The sequence below is a fragment of the Arachis ipaensis genome, chromosome B4 (genome assembly GCF_059453495.1).
Source record: "Arachis ipaensis isolate K30076 ecotype BB chromosome B4, ASM5945349v1, whole genome shotgun sequence".
Lineage (NCBI taxonomy): Eukaryota > Viridiplantae > Streptophyta > Magnoliopsida > Fabales > Fabaceae > Arachis > Arachis ipaensis.
The window spans coordinates 3,476,066-3,493,453 of NC_142439.1; the positions used below are offsets into that span (position 1 = coordinate 3,476,066).

A 17,388-nucleotide genomic window follows, 5' to 3' on the forward strand; every position below is an offset into this window, starting at 1 on the left:
CCCTAAATAATAACTTATTCTATTTTTTAAATTCTTACCCGATCCGAAACTGGGTGAAATCACACCAAATTAATTCTAAAATATTTGGATCCAAATTTTCATTCAACTTCTACATATTTCAAAAATAGACAAGATATAAATATCGCTCGCACAACAATTTTTTAGGTTTGAATTTCTTATTTCATTGCATGTGTTTATCGAAAAATAAAATATTTAAATTAAAAAATAAAAAAAATCACTAAAGTTATTTAAAATATTCCCATTAAAAGTTTTTTAACATGAGTAAGTTTGTTGTTATCAAATTAAAATATATCATTCATTTGACTTATATCTATTTAAATTTTAAATTAAAAAATTTTATATTTACAATAATTTGATTCATTTTAGATTATTTCAAAAATAATTACATTCACTCTAAACTTTAAATCTAAATCACTAAACCATAAATTTTAAACTATAAATCGTAAATCGTAAATTTTTAGGCACAAACCTTAACTCTAAACACTAAACCTTTTTATAATCACCAACCTTCTACCCTAAATCCTAAACCATACACCTTAAACACTAAACCCTCACCATAAATTATAAAACCTAACTAATAAATCATAAACCCTCAAATTTAAACCCTAATCAATAACCCTAACACAACTAATTACTAAACCCCCTACAACTAATATTCACCGCCTAAATCGTATATCATAAATCGTAAATCCTAAAACCTAAAGCCTAAAACCTAAAACGTAAATCCTTATGTATCGATCTTTTCCCCTAAACTACAAAAAACTACTCATTTATTTAACTAAAAACTTTTACGTTATTATACTTTCATTCTTGCATTTTAAATAAATCTAAAACATTCACAAATCCCTTTTTATAACTTTCCAGCTTATTCATTTCCAACATTGAAGGCACTACATCATTCTAAAATACAATACTACAATTTTATTATTTTAGAGCCCACTTAAACAAGTATCAGGAGTTCGAATCCCACTTTGTGTATGTAGCAATCCATTGGCCAGTAACAAACCCTTAAATATAGATCAGTACTGCGACGTATTAGTTTTTGACCTATTGGAGTGGAAAATACCGTGAGAAATCATCAAAAGATTAACATTGTCATATTATATTCGGTACTAATAAATATAACTTACATTACTTTTATACTAAAATATCTATTTGGGTGTAAACCAAAACACTAAATACATTGTTTTTTTTAATATCACACAATACTTTTTTTTTTGGTAAACCACTAAACATATTTATTCTGTTTTTTTCTCAATTCTAATTTTTTGCCGAGAGTCAAATCTTGTTGATTAACAAAATTTTAGAACAACTCATTCCAGCCTTCAAAAACAAATAATTCAGTATTTTCTTTCACTTTGAATAACTCAACAAATAGCCTACCGTTACAAAAAATGGTTACTCCATCATTTTTGAAACGGCCAACTTTTTACTTATCATCATTAACGCATAATTATCCTCCTCTACTTAACATCTATTTTTTGTTATTTCTGCCAAGTATTTTTAAGAAATATAATTGGTGTTGTTAAGCATGAATTAGGATCTTTATGAGTAGTTTCATAATCTATTTCGCATGAATAAGTAGCTGTTGAAGTTTTCTTTGTCAGTAGAGAGTAGTCAGGGTAGAGTCTTGAGTTTAAAGAAGCATTTTAGCAAGTTATGAGTCAAAATATATGTTGCTTATTTCAGGTGTATTGAGTACGTAATATATAATTGGCAAATGCAAGTGTATCAATCTTGGAATGTGATGAGATGATCGTTAATTATTTTTCAACGGACATATAACATACCTGATTGGATGGAAATGAGTTTTCAAGTGATATAATGCTTTTTTTTTTTAAGCTCACCCAAACAAATCCTATCTCAATAGCTGAAAAATATACCATCTTCGAAACTCATATATTGCTACAAACCTTAGATACCTTCCTTCTTCTTTTTGTTGTTTGAAATTTTGTTCTACAATGTTTTAAAGGAAGAATAAAGATTATTCAAATGAATAACTTAAATTAGAATCACCACTAATAAGTACTTTTGAATGTAGTCCTCATGCATTAACATTCTATAACTATCCTCAGTGTTAAAAGCTTATATTAATTCTCTTTTATTTATAACTAAGATTCAAGGTACCACAATTTCATTTTCAACACTTGAAACTACCGTCTTATACAATAACATGAATAATTGCTGCGAAACTTCATTTGTTGTTTGAGATGTGAGAGAGAACAAATTATAAAAGTTCAATTTATTTTATTTTTTATTAAAAAATTTTAAAACGAAAAATATAATTATAAAAAATTAATAAGAATAATAAAATAAATAAAAAATAGGTTGTATCTCTTATTATTATTTCTATGTCTTTCGTGTCATAATGAATACACAATATCTTTGTCTATGTCTCATCTGTCAAACACAATTTTGTGTCTCTATATCCCTATTTTAATGTCGTGTCTTGTAGAGGTCTTCTGATCAGTGCCGTACTCAGATCCTTGGACTATGAATCCCTCTACAATTTCCTAATCATCCATGATATTTTTCCTGTTCATACTGGCTGATGAAGCTGAGTTTTGTTCTATTGCTCCACCTATTCTATTTGTGTATACTTGTTTATGTTCTCAAGGACCACACATGGTTTTTGCCATTTGTCCTCATCTTTACAACATTATCCAGCCTCCAAGTTCTATTTGTTTTCCTTTTTTAATGTTATTTAAAGCCTTTGTTGGCAACCTTAAATCACATAACTTCATAAAATTCTAAAATAAACTCTATGTACTTATCTTCACCGTTTATGTTTGTCACCAATGACCCATAATATGGTATCTATTTCAACTATAGACACATTCAGTCCCTGTTAATATAAATATATCTCTAAATCTAACTACAACTTCCATTCAATCCCTAATTTTTCTGTATTTTTTTCTATTTATTTGCTTCATATGTTTGTTTTATTTCTTTGTTGAACTTTATTTTAGCTAACCAAAGCATAAATAACATGAAAGTTATGTGTTTTTTTAAAAAAAATTCTAATTTGATTTGTAGCAAAATGTTTCAATTTTATGGAATGTCTCTACATGGGAAGCTGCATTCAATAGTACTTAGTTAAGATGATCCTAATGTAAGTTATGCATGGGCATGACAATTTTAGAATGAGCATGCATGGGATGCCAGCATTAATAGTAGTTAGTAGTAGTGATTCTATTGTAGATTAAACAGGGCAATAATCATTTTTAAGTTTTTAGAACAATACAAAACTAAAGAGTTGAATAACAATACGATGGCAGCTTAACTATTACGAATGCATATGTGTGGCTTGTGATTAGACATATGCCCGAAAACGGGTTTAGAGGAAGAACGACTTAGCCATAGCAGCTAACAATTTTTGGGTGATCTGGAGAGAAAGAAATTTAAAGGTCTTCGAAGGCAAAAAAAAACTCCCCTGATATAATGCTCTCTCAGCCATTGGAATTCCATTCTCAAACACAAGGCGACAAATTTTTATGAATGTTCACTTTCTTTCTCGTTCTTCTTTCCGTTCACTTTTTTTCTTTAAGTTTTTTCAATTAATGCTATAACTCTATAAGGGCACAGTGAAAAATTCCTTTCTCTATTTTTGTTGTCCAAATATGAATCGAATTCAACATTATATTTATTTCTGAAGTTGAAATGAATAAATGTCTAACTAAAAAAAAATCTAAAGTAATTTCTTTTGTATTTGATCTTACATTGTATTATATTTTTTTTTTGGTGAACAACCAAAAGAAAAAAATAAAAGAGCAGAAAAGAAAAAGAAAAGAAATCAGGTTCTTAATAGTAAGAGAGGACAAACCACTTCTGGTGGCTGATGCCAAAGGTGAACTTGTCGAACCACTTGTACGTTGTTACTGTAAACATGGCCCCAAACATTGCGTATAATTATCATCAGTGTTGCAACCAGGATACCCTCAATAATGGCTGCTACTACCACTACAAGCACTGCTAAACGTGCAGACCAAGGATTACCAGCTCCAAGTTCGTTAGATACACGAGTACTGTAACACAAACAAACAATTGTGCAATTACAATTGTTACTTTGATCTCAACATTTGTTGTCACAGAATTCTAAATATTCATAAGCACGTAGCAGTAATTAAGTTACCTTATAGCTCCACTTAATCCAAACGGGATCATCCAAATAGTTAATGATGTATTCACACTGTAATTTCCAACATTAATTAATATAGGTGCAAATAATAATATCCACAATAACATGTAAAGTGCTGGTAGCTAAGAATTGTGAGAACTACATCAAATGTGGAACTAACCAAATAGAAAATATTGATGTTTGCAACTTTGGATTTGGAAGACGACCAGATAGGAGTACCATCAATTCAAACGACCACAGTTCCAAGCTGCTCAGCACAATGGGAACCAAACAAAAACTCATTAGTAGAGGATCTCGAACAGTATAACGGTGAGAAAAGCAACAGTTAGTAGAAACTTACCAAACCATAACAGCAGAAGGAATATCAAGTTTCAAAAAAGAAGGAATGTCATGGAATGCCTCCACTGAAAACCCGTCCAAGTTTGTGAACATTTTGGAGAAAACTTAATATATAACGCAAGTATCAACACATTCACCCAATACGATACACAATTTGATATGGCAGCTCCTCTACTCCCTAAGTCATATTTTAACACTAACGCTCAACACAAAGCAGCATGCAGTGCAGTAGCTACTCCAGAGCTGAGCATCATTGAAACTCCAATGTTCTGTGTCTGAAGAAATCTAGTCTGACACTGAAGAACACTAGAGGCAAAAAGGTATGGAATGATTAACTGAGCATATCTTCCTACTTCTGTGGAGATTTTGTGATCTTGGCTAAATAAAATCAATATGGATTTTGTGTTTGCCCAAATAATAGAGATGGTACGCATAAGATGATAAGAACAAGCATGGCTTTCTGAACGTGTACGCCTAACATGCCATGCTGTCCTAGTCCATATGATTGGCCACAAAAGGTATCCAAGGTACTTGCCATTCCCATCTGTCATCATATGAAACCAACAAGGCGTTGAACACAAGGTTAGTCGATTCAATAGAAACAGTTGGCAATGAATTAGTAATCGCTTCTAGTTTCCATGCCATGGAGGGGAGTAATCGGGTTTGGTGTTGAAATATTTTCATAACTAACACCGAACAAAATATTGGGATGGTTCAGTTCGGATTATATTTATTTGATATTTTTTAATAAATTCAAATTATAAAAGAAAAGAAGAGGAGAAAAATCCGATTAGTGAAACCATAAAAAGAGTGTTAAGAGATATAAAAGGAACTGACCACTAAACCAATGCCAGTGACAGAAGAAAAGGAGGTGGCCATGGAAATGCCAGAAAGAGCCAACTCGCTGACATGACCCACAAACATTACGGAAATAAGCTCAATGACGAAATTAAGAAGGTTCACCATAATTAAAGGTCCTGCCAGTCTTATTTTTAATATATATGGAATGAATTTTAAAATAGTACATATTATTATTTATTAAAATAAAAAATATTTTAAATACATTATATAATTATAAAAGGCATTAAAAATAATTTGAAAAAACCGTTTTGTTTAACAAGAAGAGCAATGAATAAAAATTATATTTAAAGAAAAAAATTATACTTTACACCTTTAACTCAGTATTATATGAATCGTATATATCTTTTGAAAAATATGTATGTATATATATATATATGTGATCTCTTAATATTTTTAGAGATTAATATTTAAAGTGGTCTTTAAACACACATAATTTAACTTAATTTTTTAAAGATTTAATGTTTAATTTTTCTCTAATTAAAGGTATATTTAAATATTAACAAAGTTAAACTTTCTGTTGACTTTTACTGACCTGTAGTATAAGATAAAAATCATCACTTTTTACATTTTTGTGATATGTGATATTTAAGGATTGGACAAAAAAGTTAATCACTTAATCTAACCTAATTCTCATGTATATTTTTCAAAAATTAAATAAAAATTTGGATAAAACATAACCCGACCACCACCGCTGGCGTTGCTCCACCGCGACGACTCCTTTGAAGGTTAGAGCCATCAGGTACAATGACATCCTCTGCCTTAGTGAGTACATAAACTTTATAACCTCCATCTCCAACTTAGATTAGGAATAGGAAGAAGAAACGAACGGAAAAAGGGAAGAAAAAAAAGGAGAAAGTGCTGTCAACCACTCACATGCGCATCATTTTTTTTAGTGCTTCTTTTCCCAAACCCAAATTAAATTAATGAACATTTTATTTTTTTTCATTGTTCATTTGTATTTGGTCAACCCCAACTCAGCTTTAACTTAATTAATAATAATTGAAATTCTGCCAAACAAATTAATTGAATCTTAATATCATGGCTTTGGTTTCATTTCATATTATCACACAAAAAAATCAAGGAACAAGATTAGTAACTAATTGTTGGAGTAAATCAGAGAAATGACATCAGGAAAAATGAAGGAAATTGATAATTTTTTTTGGTATTAGGGCAATTGATCATTATTTCATTATCATTGTCATTGACAAACACATACACTTATAGAGATAGGAGTGTGGGCAAACAAATAAAAGAAGGCCTTTGTTTCTTTAATCTTTAGGGCTTTAAGAAACTTTGGTCACACCTTTACAAGGAGAGTCTTTCAATAATACTTAAAAAAATAAAAACTAAACAAAACTTTCCAGTAGATGGAAGAAGAGAAAAAAAAAAAGAAAGAAAGAAGGCTTCAACCTTAAATCAGCGAACAACTCGCTTCGGGAGGATCAAAGCACGCCAGATCGAGTCTTCAAACTGTTTTGGAAGTGGAGCGGTTCGGAGCGAATTCGCTCCTTCCTTTGGTTAGTCGTCAATGATGCTATTTTAACAAATGTCAATCAGTAGAAGAAGACATTTATCTGCCTCTACTAGCTGCCCACACTGCAACTACCTCATAGAGGACGTCCTTCCTGTGTTACGTGATTGTCCTTATGCCAAATTAGTATTGTTACGGACCAGAGTCCAACCCCACCGACGGGTCGGTTTCCAACACCCAACCGGGGGCACGCTCGGCTTACACTCCGTACGACCCAGGTCACCAGTCGGGTCGGTATCCTTGGGGCCACCCCCGAGTCCCCGATCCAAAGTCTGGAACGACCTGTTCCTCCCACGTGGACTAGGACAGCTCATAGAAGCTCCTTGGCCAGTGGGCTAGGTTATCCATGGGCCCGCCCTGCACAGTATATAAGGGGAGAGGACAGCTCTCTCCCCAAGGTACGTCACATCTTACCTAATTTGGCTATCCCCTTGTACGGACACTAACTTGACCGTCGGAGTGCCCTTGTAGGAAGCCACCCCCTCGTCCTCCTCTCCTCCGGCACCATCAACCTACTGAGCACACCTCAAACGCCCGTTCCAGATCAACCCGGGGTTTCCCTCTCTAACCTTTTCATCACCACCCGATCCACCGAGCACTCGAGATCCCACGGTAACGAATATTGGCGTCATCTGTGGGGACCCTGGAGTAGACATGGAGCGACTTCCCACGTCAGAAGAGCTTCGCGAAGGAGGAGGGGCCCGCCTGAGTAGGGCGAGTTTGACGGCTCGTGCGACCGAACACCCGCGGTCCTCCGTTCAGCCTAACCAACAGATCTACACCAAAACCCCCAAAAGGCGTCCCTTCGGGGGGACGGGAGCCGATAGCGCCAAGATCATGCAGGAACTCAGACACAGAGTACAAAACCTTGAACGGGAGCTAGCACCGAGGAGCCGATCCCCCGGAGACGTCAGCCACTCCCGCGGCGACGCCAGCCGATCTCGCACCCGCTCCACGTCCTGAAGACATGAGAGCCGAGAAAGGAGCCCAACAAAGCGCGATGAGACACGTGCTCAGGCGACCTCTTGACCTCACCAGGACAGGTCCGAGAGCCACGGGGAGTCCCAAAGAAGGAAGGCCAAGAGACAGTAGGAACCCATCATCATGGGAGCCACCCCCTTCCACCCCTCGATCCTCAAGGTCCGGCTTCCGAAGAATTTCGACAAGCCAATGGACATGAGGTATGACGGGACCAAGGATCCCCAGGAGCACCTCACGGCTTTCGAAGCAAGAATGAATCTGGAAGGAGTAGGCAACGCGGTCAGATGCCGAGCATTCCCTATGACGCTGGCCGGCTCAGCGATCCGATGGTTCAACGCACTCCCACAGGGGTCCATCGCAGCCTTCGCGGACATCTCCCAAAGCTTTCTAGCTTGGTTCACGACACGCATAGCCAAAGCAAAGCACCCGATTAACCTATTAGGGGTTACCCAGAAACCTGGAGAGCCGACCAAGAAGTTCCTGGACAGATTCAACGATGAATGCTTAAAGATCGACGGCCTTACGGACTCGGTCACCAGTCTTTGCCTAACAAACGGCCTGCTAAATGAGGACTTTAGGAAGCACCTTCACAACTAAGCCTGTATGGACCATGCAGAAAATTCAAAGAGTGGCCAAGGAATACATCAATGATGAGAAAGTTAGTCAGGTTGTAGCAGCTAATAAACGGCAGCTCGCTAACCCCCCAGCTCGGCAGGCCCCCCAGGTCGACAGATACAGAAAAACTCCCAGGGATGGCATCCTAGCCAAGCAACCCCCATCGGTAGGAAGATTCACCAACTACACGCCACTCACGGCGCCCATAGTGGAAGTCTACCAGCAAATTGTGGACAAGAGAATCCTATCCAGACCCAGACCTCTAAAAGAGAAAATGGGGGGTAACAAAAGCCTCTACTACGATTATCACAAGGGCTTTGGTCACAAGACACAAGACTATTTTGACCTCAAAGATGCTCTAGAGTAGGCCATCCGGGAAGGAAAATTGAGTGAGTTCTCCCGACTTATTCGAGAACCAAGGAGACGGGAACGTGAGTGCTCAGAAGAAGACCGTAGCCGAACCGTCAAGGCTAGACAAGGCCCACAGGGAACACCGACAACCCCAACTTTTATGGTTAACGTTGTGATCGGATGTGATATCCCCCCCCCCCAAATCCAAGTCGGCAGTAAAAAAGGATACCCGGATCCTTTCAATCTCGACAGGAGACCCCATCGCCTCAAGAGGAAGACCTCCCGTGATATCCTTCGGCCCAGAAGATCAGTGGTTTCACAATCTCCCCGAAAACCCCCATGGTGATCACGGCAATGGTCGGGACCGGGTTAGTCAGGCGAATCCTTGTCGATACTGGAGTTGACTCCAACATCCTATTCAGGAACGTGTTTGACGCCATGGGACTCAGGGAATCCGACCTCAAGAGCCATCAACACGGGGTCATGGGGTTAGGCGACAACTATATAAAACCCGACGGGACGATCTCTCTCCCAATCTGCCTCGGAGCCAGTGACACTAGGAGGTCAGTTATGGCAGACTTCGTAGTCCTCAGAGACTCCACGGCCTACAACATCATTCTAGGAAGAAAGACTATCAACGAATTTTCAGCTGTGATATGTACTAAATTCCTAACAATGAAGTTCGTGACGGACAAAGGAGCTGTTGGCTCCATTAGGGGAGACTTGGAAGCGGCGATTGCCTGCAACAATGCCAGTCTCTCCCTAAGAAAAGAGTCTAAAAAGGTAGCCGGCGTGTTTTTGGCAGACCTGGATGTAAGGATAGAAGACAAGCCGAGACCAAAACCAGAGGGGGACATGGAGAAGTTCCAAATAGGGAAGTCAGCAGAACAGTTTACCTTCGTAAACAAAAATCTGCCCCATGAACTCAAAGGCCCCCTCATGGAGGTCGTAAGGGCAAACGGCGACCTCTTTGCGTGGACGCCATCAGACATGCCGGGCTTGGATCCCGAGGTCATGTCCCACCGACTAGCCGTCAAACCAGACACAAAGCTAGTAGCACAGCGACGAAGGAAAATGTCCCAAGAAAGGGCCCATGAGGTCGCCAAACAAACAGCCGAGCTACTTGAAGCCGAGTTCATCAAAGAGCTCAAATACTCGACATGGCTATCCAACGTCGTCCTGGTCAAAAAAGCTAGTGGAAGATGGAGAATGTGTGTTGACTATTCCGACCTAAACAAAGCATGTCCTAAAGACTCTTTCCCCCTCCCCAACATCGACACCTTGGTAGACTCGGCGGCAGGATATCATTTTCTCAGTTTCATGGACGCGTACTCCGGCTATAATCAGATCCCGATGCACCGGCCTGATGAGGATAAGACGGCGTTCATAACACCAGGAGGCACTTATTGTTACAAGGTAATGCCATTTGGATTGAAGAACGCGGGGGCCACCTACCAAAGACTAATGAGCAGAGTCTTCCATGACCTCATCGGCAAGACAGTAGAGGTTTACGTCGATGACATCTTGGTAAAAACAGCAGAGCCAAGTAGCCTTATAGACGACCTCCAAGCTGTCTTCGAAGCGCTAAGGAAATTCAAAATGAGGCTCAATCCACTCAAGTGCGCGTTTGCTATGGAGGCCTAAAAGTTCCTAGGTTTCATGATAACACAAGGGGGGTAGAAGCTAACCCAAACAAATGTGAAGCCATCCTCAAAATGACAAGCCCAGAGTGTGTCAAAGATGTGCAGCGACTCACCGGGAAGCTTACAGTTCTATCCCGGTTCCTCGAAGCTTCGGTGGAAAAGGCCCTCCCATTCTTCGACCTAATGAAGAAAGGAATCGCCTTCGAGTGGATCCCGGCATGCGAAGAAGCATTCAGCCATTTCAAAAAGATACTTTCAGAATCACCCGTGCTCAGCAAACCAAGAGAAGGAGAACCTCTGTACCTATACCTAGCAGTGACCACACAGGCCATGGCGGCGGTTCTTGTCCGAGAAGAAGATAAGACCCAGCACCCAATATACATCATCAGCAAAGGACTCCAAGGGGCGGAGTTGAAGTACACCAAGCTGGAAAAGCTGGCTTATGCCCTGCTAACCTCATCAAGAAGACTCAAACAATACTTCCAAGGGCATGAGATCATCCTAAGAACCAACCAGGCCATTCGACAAGCTCTCCAGAAACCCAACCTCGCAGGGAGGATGATGGCATGGGCAGTAGAGCTGTCCCAATATGATTTGCAATACGAGTCCAGGCAAGCAATCAAAGCCCAAGCAATGGTAAATTTCCTGATGGAGGTCACAGGAGAGGCACCCGACATACCGAACACACGGTGGAAGCCCCAAGTTGATGAAGCATCCAACCAAACGTCCGGAGGGGCCGGGATCATTCTCGAGAACTCGACAGGGGTAGCTTATGAGTAGTCGATCAAGTTTGATTTTCCCGTCTTCAACAACCAGGCAGAATACGAAGCACTGATAGGAGGGATAATCCTAGCTAAAGAAGTTGGAGCATCTAGGGTAGAAGTTAGTAGTGACTCCCAGATCGTCACATCCCAGATAAACGGCAGCTACCAGGCTAGAGACACACTACTACAAAAATACCTAGAAAAGGTAAAAGAGTTGTGCAAAAACTTCGAGGAAGTCATAATCCAGCATGTTCCTAGGGAAAGGAACGCCCGAGCAGACCTCCTCTCCAAGCTAGCGAGCACCAAGCCTGGGACAGGGAACAGGTCTCTAATCCAAGGACTGGCAACTGAACCAGCAATCATCTTATGTGCAACCCAGACCCCAAGCCCCACCTGATGGATAGACCATATCTTCTGATACTTGGAACACGGTGAAATACCCCAAGACGAGAAGGAAGCACAAGCCACCAGGAGGGAAGCCCCCAAATATGTGATCATACAAGGGCAGTTGTACAAGCGAGGGCTCCACCAACCCTTGCTCAAATGCCTACGCCCCGACCAGACGGACTACGTCCTAAGCGAAGTCCATGAGGGGTGTTGTGGTCACCATATTGGAGGAAGGTCGCCGGCAAGGAAGATCATCCGAGCAGGGTATTACTGGCCCACGATGATGTCGGACGCTCAGGGGTTCGTCAGGAAATGCAACAAATGCCAAGAAAATGCCAACTTCCACAAAGCTCCACATGAGGAACTTAGCTTGATGATGGCACCCCGACCTTTCGCCCAATGGGGAGTCGACATCTTGGGGCCATTCCCACTCAGGCTAGGACAAGTGAAATACTTGATAGTAGCTATAGACTACTACACCAAATGGGTAGAGGCATAATCACTAGCCAGCATATCCTCAGCCACTGTCAAAAATTCATGTGGAGGCAAGTGGTCACCAGGTTCGGAATCCCGGAGTCTTGTCATATCAGATAATGGGGCACAATTCACTGACAAAAAATTTAAAGAATTCCTCTCAGGACTAGGGATCAAGCAAATGTTCTTCTCAGTTGAGCACCCTCAAAGCAACGGACAGGTAGAAGCAGCCAACAAAGTTATCCTAAAAGGGCTAAAGAAGCGACTCGAAGGGAAGAAGGGCTCATGGGCAGACGAGCTAGCCTCAGTCTTATGGTCTTACAGAACCTCTCTCCAGTCATCTACCGGCGAAACCCCATTCCGACTCACATACGGGGTCGACGCGGTCATCCCAGTCGAAATAGGGGAGCCGAGTCCAAGATTACTTCTTGGGGGAAAGAAACGAGGCAATCGAGAAAGACCTAGTTGACGAAACAAGACAAATGGCACACCTGATAGAGACAGCAATCAAGCAAAGGATAGCCCTAAGATACAACGGCAAAGTGCTAAGGAGAAGCCTCGGGGAAGGCGACCTAGTCTTACGACGTAACGACATAGGGCCGCCAACCCTAGGAGAAGGCAAGTTGGACGCAAATTGGGAAAGACCTTACAGGGTCAGAGAAGTCCTCGGAAAGAGTGCATATAAGCTAGAAAAGCTAGATGGAAGCGAGGTGCCGAGGACATGGAACATGGCAAACCTAAAAAGATTTTACTCATAGGAAAAAGCGACCTGACGGGCTGAAGACCCCTTCACATCCACTTTAATTTTTTCCATTTTCCTTCGTTTCCATTTTCTTTAATTATGTATCACATTACCCCTTTATTTTAAGTTCTACATATACATATATAACAACTCTGTCTTTTGCAAGATTTTCGCCAAATACGACGAAACGACAAAAACTACGAGCGGTCGATCTAACGAAAATCCGGGACTGATCACCCTGGGAACCAAAGGGACCCAAAGGTAAAAAAGCAACAAATGATTAAAACGGTAAATACCATAAAAGCGATAAACCAAAAGGCTACGACGGCCCGGATAAGCAAAATCAATAAAGTAGGCAAAAGCCACGACGGCCCGAGCAAGCAAACAATTATCATAAAACGACTTAATTAAAAGGCCACGACGGCCTGGATAAGCAAAATCAATAAAGTAGGCAAAAGCTACGACGGCCCGAGCAAGCGAACAATTATCATAAAACGGCTCAATTAAAACGAAGTATCAAAATATTCATTACAACCAAAGGCGCCTTAAAAGGCCCAAAAGCAAAAAGCAAAATTACAAGAATAGAGGCAAGGAGTATAAAAGCTGAAAAGAAGAAGAATCCATCTCAAGGCTTGAGGATGTTAACAATCTTCCCATCCTCAACATTCTTGATAGTGCCCACTTGAGAAAGGTCGAGGTCGGGAGATAGCACAGCAACCTGAAGCTTAATCCCCTCCTCAGTCAGCTTCACGGCCTCCCGGGCCCCTTAGCAATCTCCTTATTTTTCTTCTTCAGAGAGGCTGCTTCCTGACGGGCAGTCGTTGCCGAGCTCTCCGCCAGTTTCAGCTTTTCCTCCAAGTCTTTGATCTTTTTCTCGACAGCAGCGGTCTCACCACGGGAAGTGTTCAAATCCTTCATCAAGGTGATGTCCCGCTCCACGAACCTATTGATTTCCTTGGCATCTTCCTTGGCTTTCTCCTCCTGCTCAGATAACTTCTTCTTCAGAGACTCCTCCCGGGACCTCGAATCAGTTAAATCCTTCTGGGAGTTTCGAAGCTTCCCTTCCATAGAATGAATATTTCCCAAGACATGCTCCACCTTCTTAGTGATAGCAGCAGCACGAAGAAGACTACGATAGATCCACCTCGCAAGGTTGTAGATACCGAGATCTTCAGATATTCGCAAACCATTTCAAAATAGCGAATAGTAGCCCAGCTATTCGGGTGCAGCTGTGACGGAGCAACATCGCACCGATTTAGCAAACCCATGACGAAGGAAGAGAAGGGAAGGCGAACTCCCAAGGTTTTGAACATGGGTTTATAAACCCACAACCAATCAACAACTCGAGGGGAGGCCAAGTTCTTTTGACAAACACGCTCCCGATCAGCAGGAACGTAAACCTGGTACAATGCCTCCTCGGGTCCTCCTCCGCACAATAGCCCGGCCTGGCGAAGATCCTGGAGGCTCTCACGGGTGACCTTAGAAGGGGCGTCCTTCACATCGGAAGTAACCCAGGCGTAGTGATCGACAAAATCGGCTTGCGGCTGCTGAGCCATGTTCGGGAGCACAGGGCGGTCAGCCATACCTACAGCGGGGGCACCACTTAGTTAGAACGGGAGGTCGAGAACCCTAAAAGCAGTATAAACAAACTACAACTCCCTAAACCACCCCTAGGTACCCCTACACTAACCCAGAACTCAAGCAAAACCTAAGAAAAACCCAGTGGCGCCCCCTCTAAAAGAAGAAGCAGCAAAAGCAAATAAAAACCCAGGCATGCATAGGGAAAAACGCACGGAAAAAGCACAAAAGGAATACCAAAAGAAAACCAAAAAGCAATGAAAACCATAAACAACGTACCAGAAAAATGCAGAAGTTGAGGAAGGAATCCGAAAGAAAGAAAGAAATCTGGAAGCGCGAACGGAATCGAATCAGCAGCAAAAGAAGAGAGTAGAAACAGCAGCAGTTTAAGGAAACAGAAGAGGGAAAAAAGAAGAATGGGGAAATGAGGAGGTTGTGAAAATAAAAAAGGGGGCGAAGAGTGTAACCGTCAAGGAAGAAGCGCCAAAAGGCAGGGGCATACCTGTCATTTCACACAAATTTCAAATCACGAAATGATGGGCATTTAATGCCCAGAACAGATGCCAAGGAGGCAGCGTCAGAGACGAGATGACCACGCGTGAGAAACATGAAACGCTATCAACGAGCTCCCGATAAGAAGAGCACATCCCATCTCGGTGAGTAGGACAAATGCGTCTAGCCACGAGCCCCAAACCTCAAGGCTGGCGCGTTGGGGGCACTGTTACAGACCAGAGTCCAGCCCAACTAATCGTCGGGTTGGGGCACCACCCCTAACCTAGGCCCAAGCCATCCCTCACGAAAGGAAGAGTCCGACGGGTCGGTTTCCAACACCTGACCCGGGGCACGCCCGGTTTACACTCCGTACGACCCAGGTCACCAGTCGGGTCGGTATCTTTGGGGCCGCCCCCCGAGTCCCCGACCCGAAGTCTGGAACGACCTGTTCCTCCCACGTGGACTAGGACAGCTCATAGAAGCTCCTTGGCCAGTGGGCTAGGTCATCCATAGGCCCGCCCTGCACAGTATATAAGGGGAGAGGACAGCTCTCCCCCCAAGGTATGTCATATCTTACCTAATTTGGCCATCCCCTCATACGGACATTAACTTGACCATCGGAGTGTCCTTGCAGGAGGCCACCCCCCTCGTCCTTCTTTCCTCCGGCACCATCAACTCACTAAGCACACCTCAAACGCCCGCTCCAGATCAACCGGGGTTTCCCTCTCTAACCTTCTCATCACCATCCGATCCACCGAGCACTCGAGATCCCACAGTAACGAACAAGTATGGAATCTACTTCATTCGCATCAGTTTGTTCAAAACTTTTACAACCTTAATGCTAGAGATTGACTCATTAGTAATCTCTCAGCGAAGAGTGATTGGAATTGCCGACTTGGTGTTGCAGCTTCTTCTTTGTGGTACTATATATATAGAAATCTCCTCATCTTTGAAGGAAAGAGTTTTCTCCCCGTTGCAACTGTTAGTACTATTCAAGCTCGGTTTGAAGACATTTAAACTGCATTGAAGAATAACTTCAAACGAAATTCTGCTACAAGAAGCTCCGGACAGCTCATATGTTAGGTCTTTCCACCAAGATTGTGTGAAGCTTAATGTGGATGGTTCTTTCCTCTCCTCCAATAATAGTACGGCCTGTGGGGGTGTTCCGAAATCACTTGGGCAGATATATTGTTAGATTTTTGTGTAATTTGAAAAGTTGTTCCATCACTCATGCCGAGCTTTGGGAGATTGTTGAAGGCCTTCAGATTGCTAATACACATAATTTCCAACACCTTATTGTTGAATCTGATTCTTGGTCTTTCCATTAAGTTTATTAAAGATGGGTGTCCAGCCTCTCATCTGTGCAAACCACTGTTGGAAGACACAGCAATCTTGGAGAGACGTTTTCAGAAGGTGGAGTGGATCCATATTCTTAGAGAAGCTAATGTTGTAGCCGACACCTTGGCTAAAAATGGTCAGGAGCTCCCCATAGGTCTTCATTTGTTTAAGAGGCCACCTTCTGACACATGCTCTACTTTCTTATTCTCGTGGAACTCTTAGAATAAGGCTCACTAAAATTTTTATTTTCTAAGAGTAAAGTTAATTTTTAAAAAATAATTTTTTAAAAATCGTAATATTTATATTTGGTAAATCAAATTAAAACTAGTTTTAATAAACACAAGTAATAATAATTGCATTTGGTAAAATAGTTTTTAGAATTTAAAAATATTATAATAAACATAAATGTAAGCATTAAATTTAAAAATTAGTTAACATATGAGGTTATATTAGACTTTTAAATTTTGAAAAGTACAAGCCAATTTTAAAAAAGTTTTATCTTAGGTACTTTCAAAATACCCTAATCTTTTAAAATCTGCAAACACAAGCATATGATCTTTTTTATTTACCAAATATAAAATGAAAAACTTGAGTTTTTAAAAAACACAACCACCTTTTCAAAAAATTTTATCAAACCAAACCTAAGAAGAGCTGATTAGTCTTGTTTTGTTTGTTCTGTTTGGGGTATTCATATTAACCCTCTTTTCTAAAAAAAATTAATAATATGATTAAGTAGGTCTAATAATATATATTTTGAGTATTTGTAACTAAAAAATTGTTATTATTATAATTTTATGTAAAAGTTAATTATATATAACCGTTATTTTTTAATTTAATTGAGTAATAATAGATATTAAATTTAATTGACTAACATGATAAAAAAAATTTTTATGTGAATTTTATTATTTTTATATTGCAATCAAGTTGTATTAATCTATTAGTTAGATCACTAATTTACTTAAACAAATGTCGAGAATTTGAATCTCGCCTTATATAAATAAAAAAAATAATATGCTATAAACTCAATTTTTATATAAATAAATAAATAAATGTATGTTCAAAATTATCACTTACACAAAATTGATTACATGAAAAAACTAAAAAAACAAGTAACATACTATAAACTCAAACTT

General features: G+C 40.5%; 1 protein-coding gene and 1 pseudogene across 1 annotated transcript; one reads left to right on the forward strand and one right to left on the reverse strand.

Annotated features, from left to right (window-relative positions):
- The window catches only part of LOC107635849 (protein DETOXIFICATION 16-like), a 32,973-nt pseudogene extending 25,451 nt beyond the window's left edge, over nucleotides 1–7,522 (reverse strand).
- Nucleotides 7,523–7,994: 472 nt separating this feature from the next.
- LOC148566498 (uncharacterized) lies at nucleotides 7,995–8,468 on the forward strand. Its single transcript, XM_088484277.1, has one exon. It carries the CDS (start codon nucleotides 7,995–7,997, stop codon nucleotides 8,466–8,468), a length of 474 nt encoding a protein of 157 aa, XP_088340403.1.
- Nucleotides 8,469–17,388: the final 8,920 nt, after the last annotated feature.

Excerpts from the sequence above, each read along its gene's own strand:
- LOC148566498 (XM_088484277.1), top strand. The coding sequence starts at position 7,995 with ATGGGAGCCACCCCCTTCCACCCCTCGATCCTCAAGGTCCGGCTTCCG.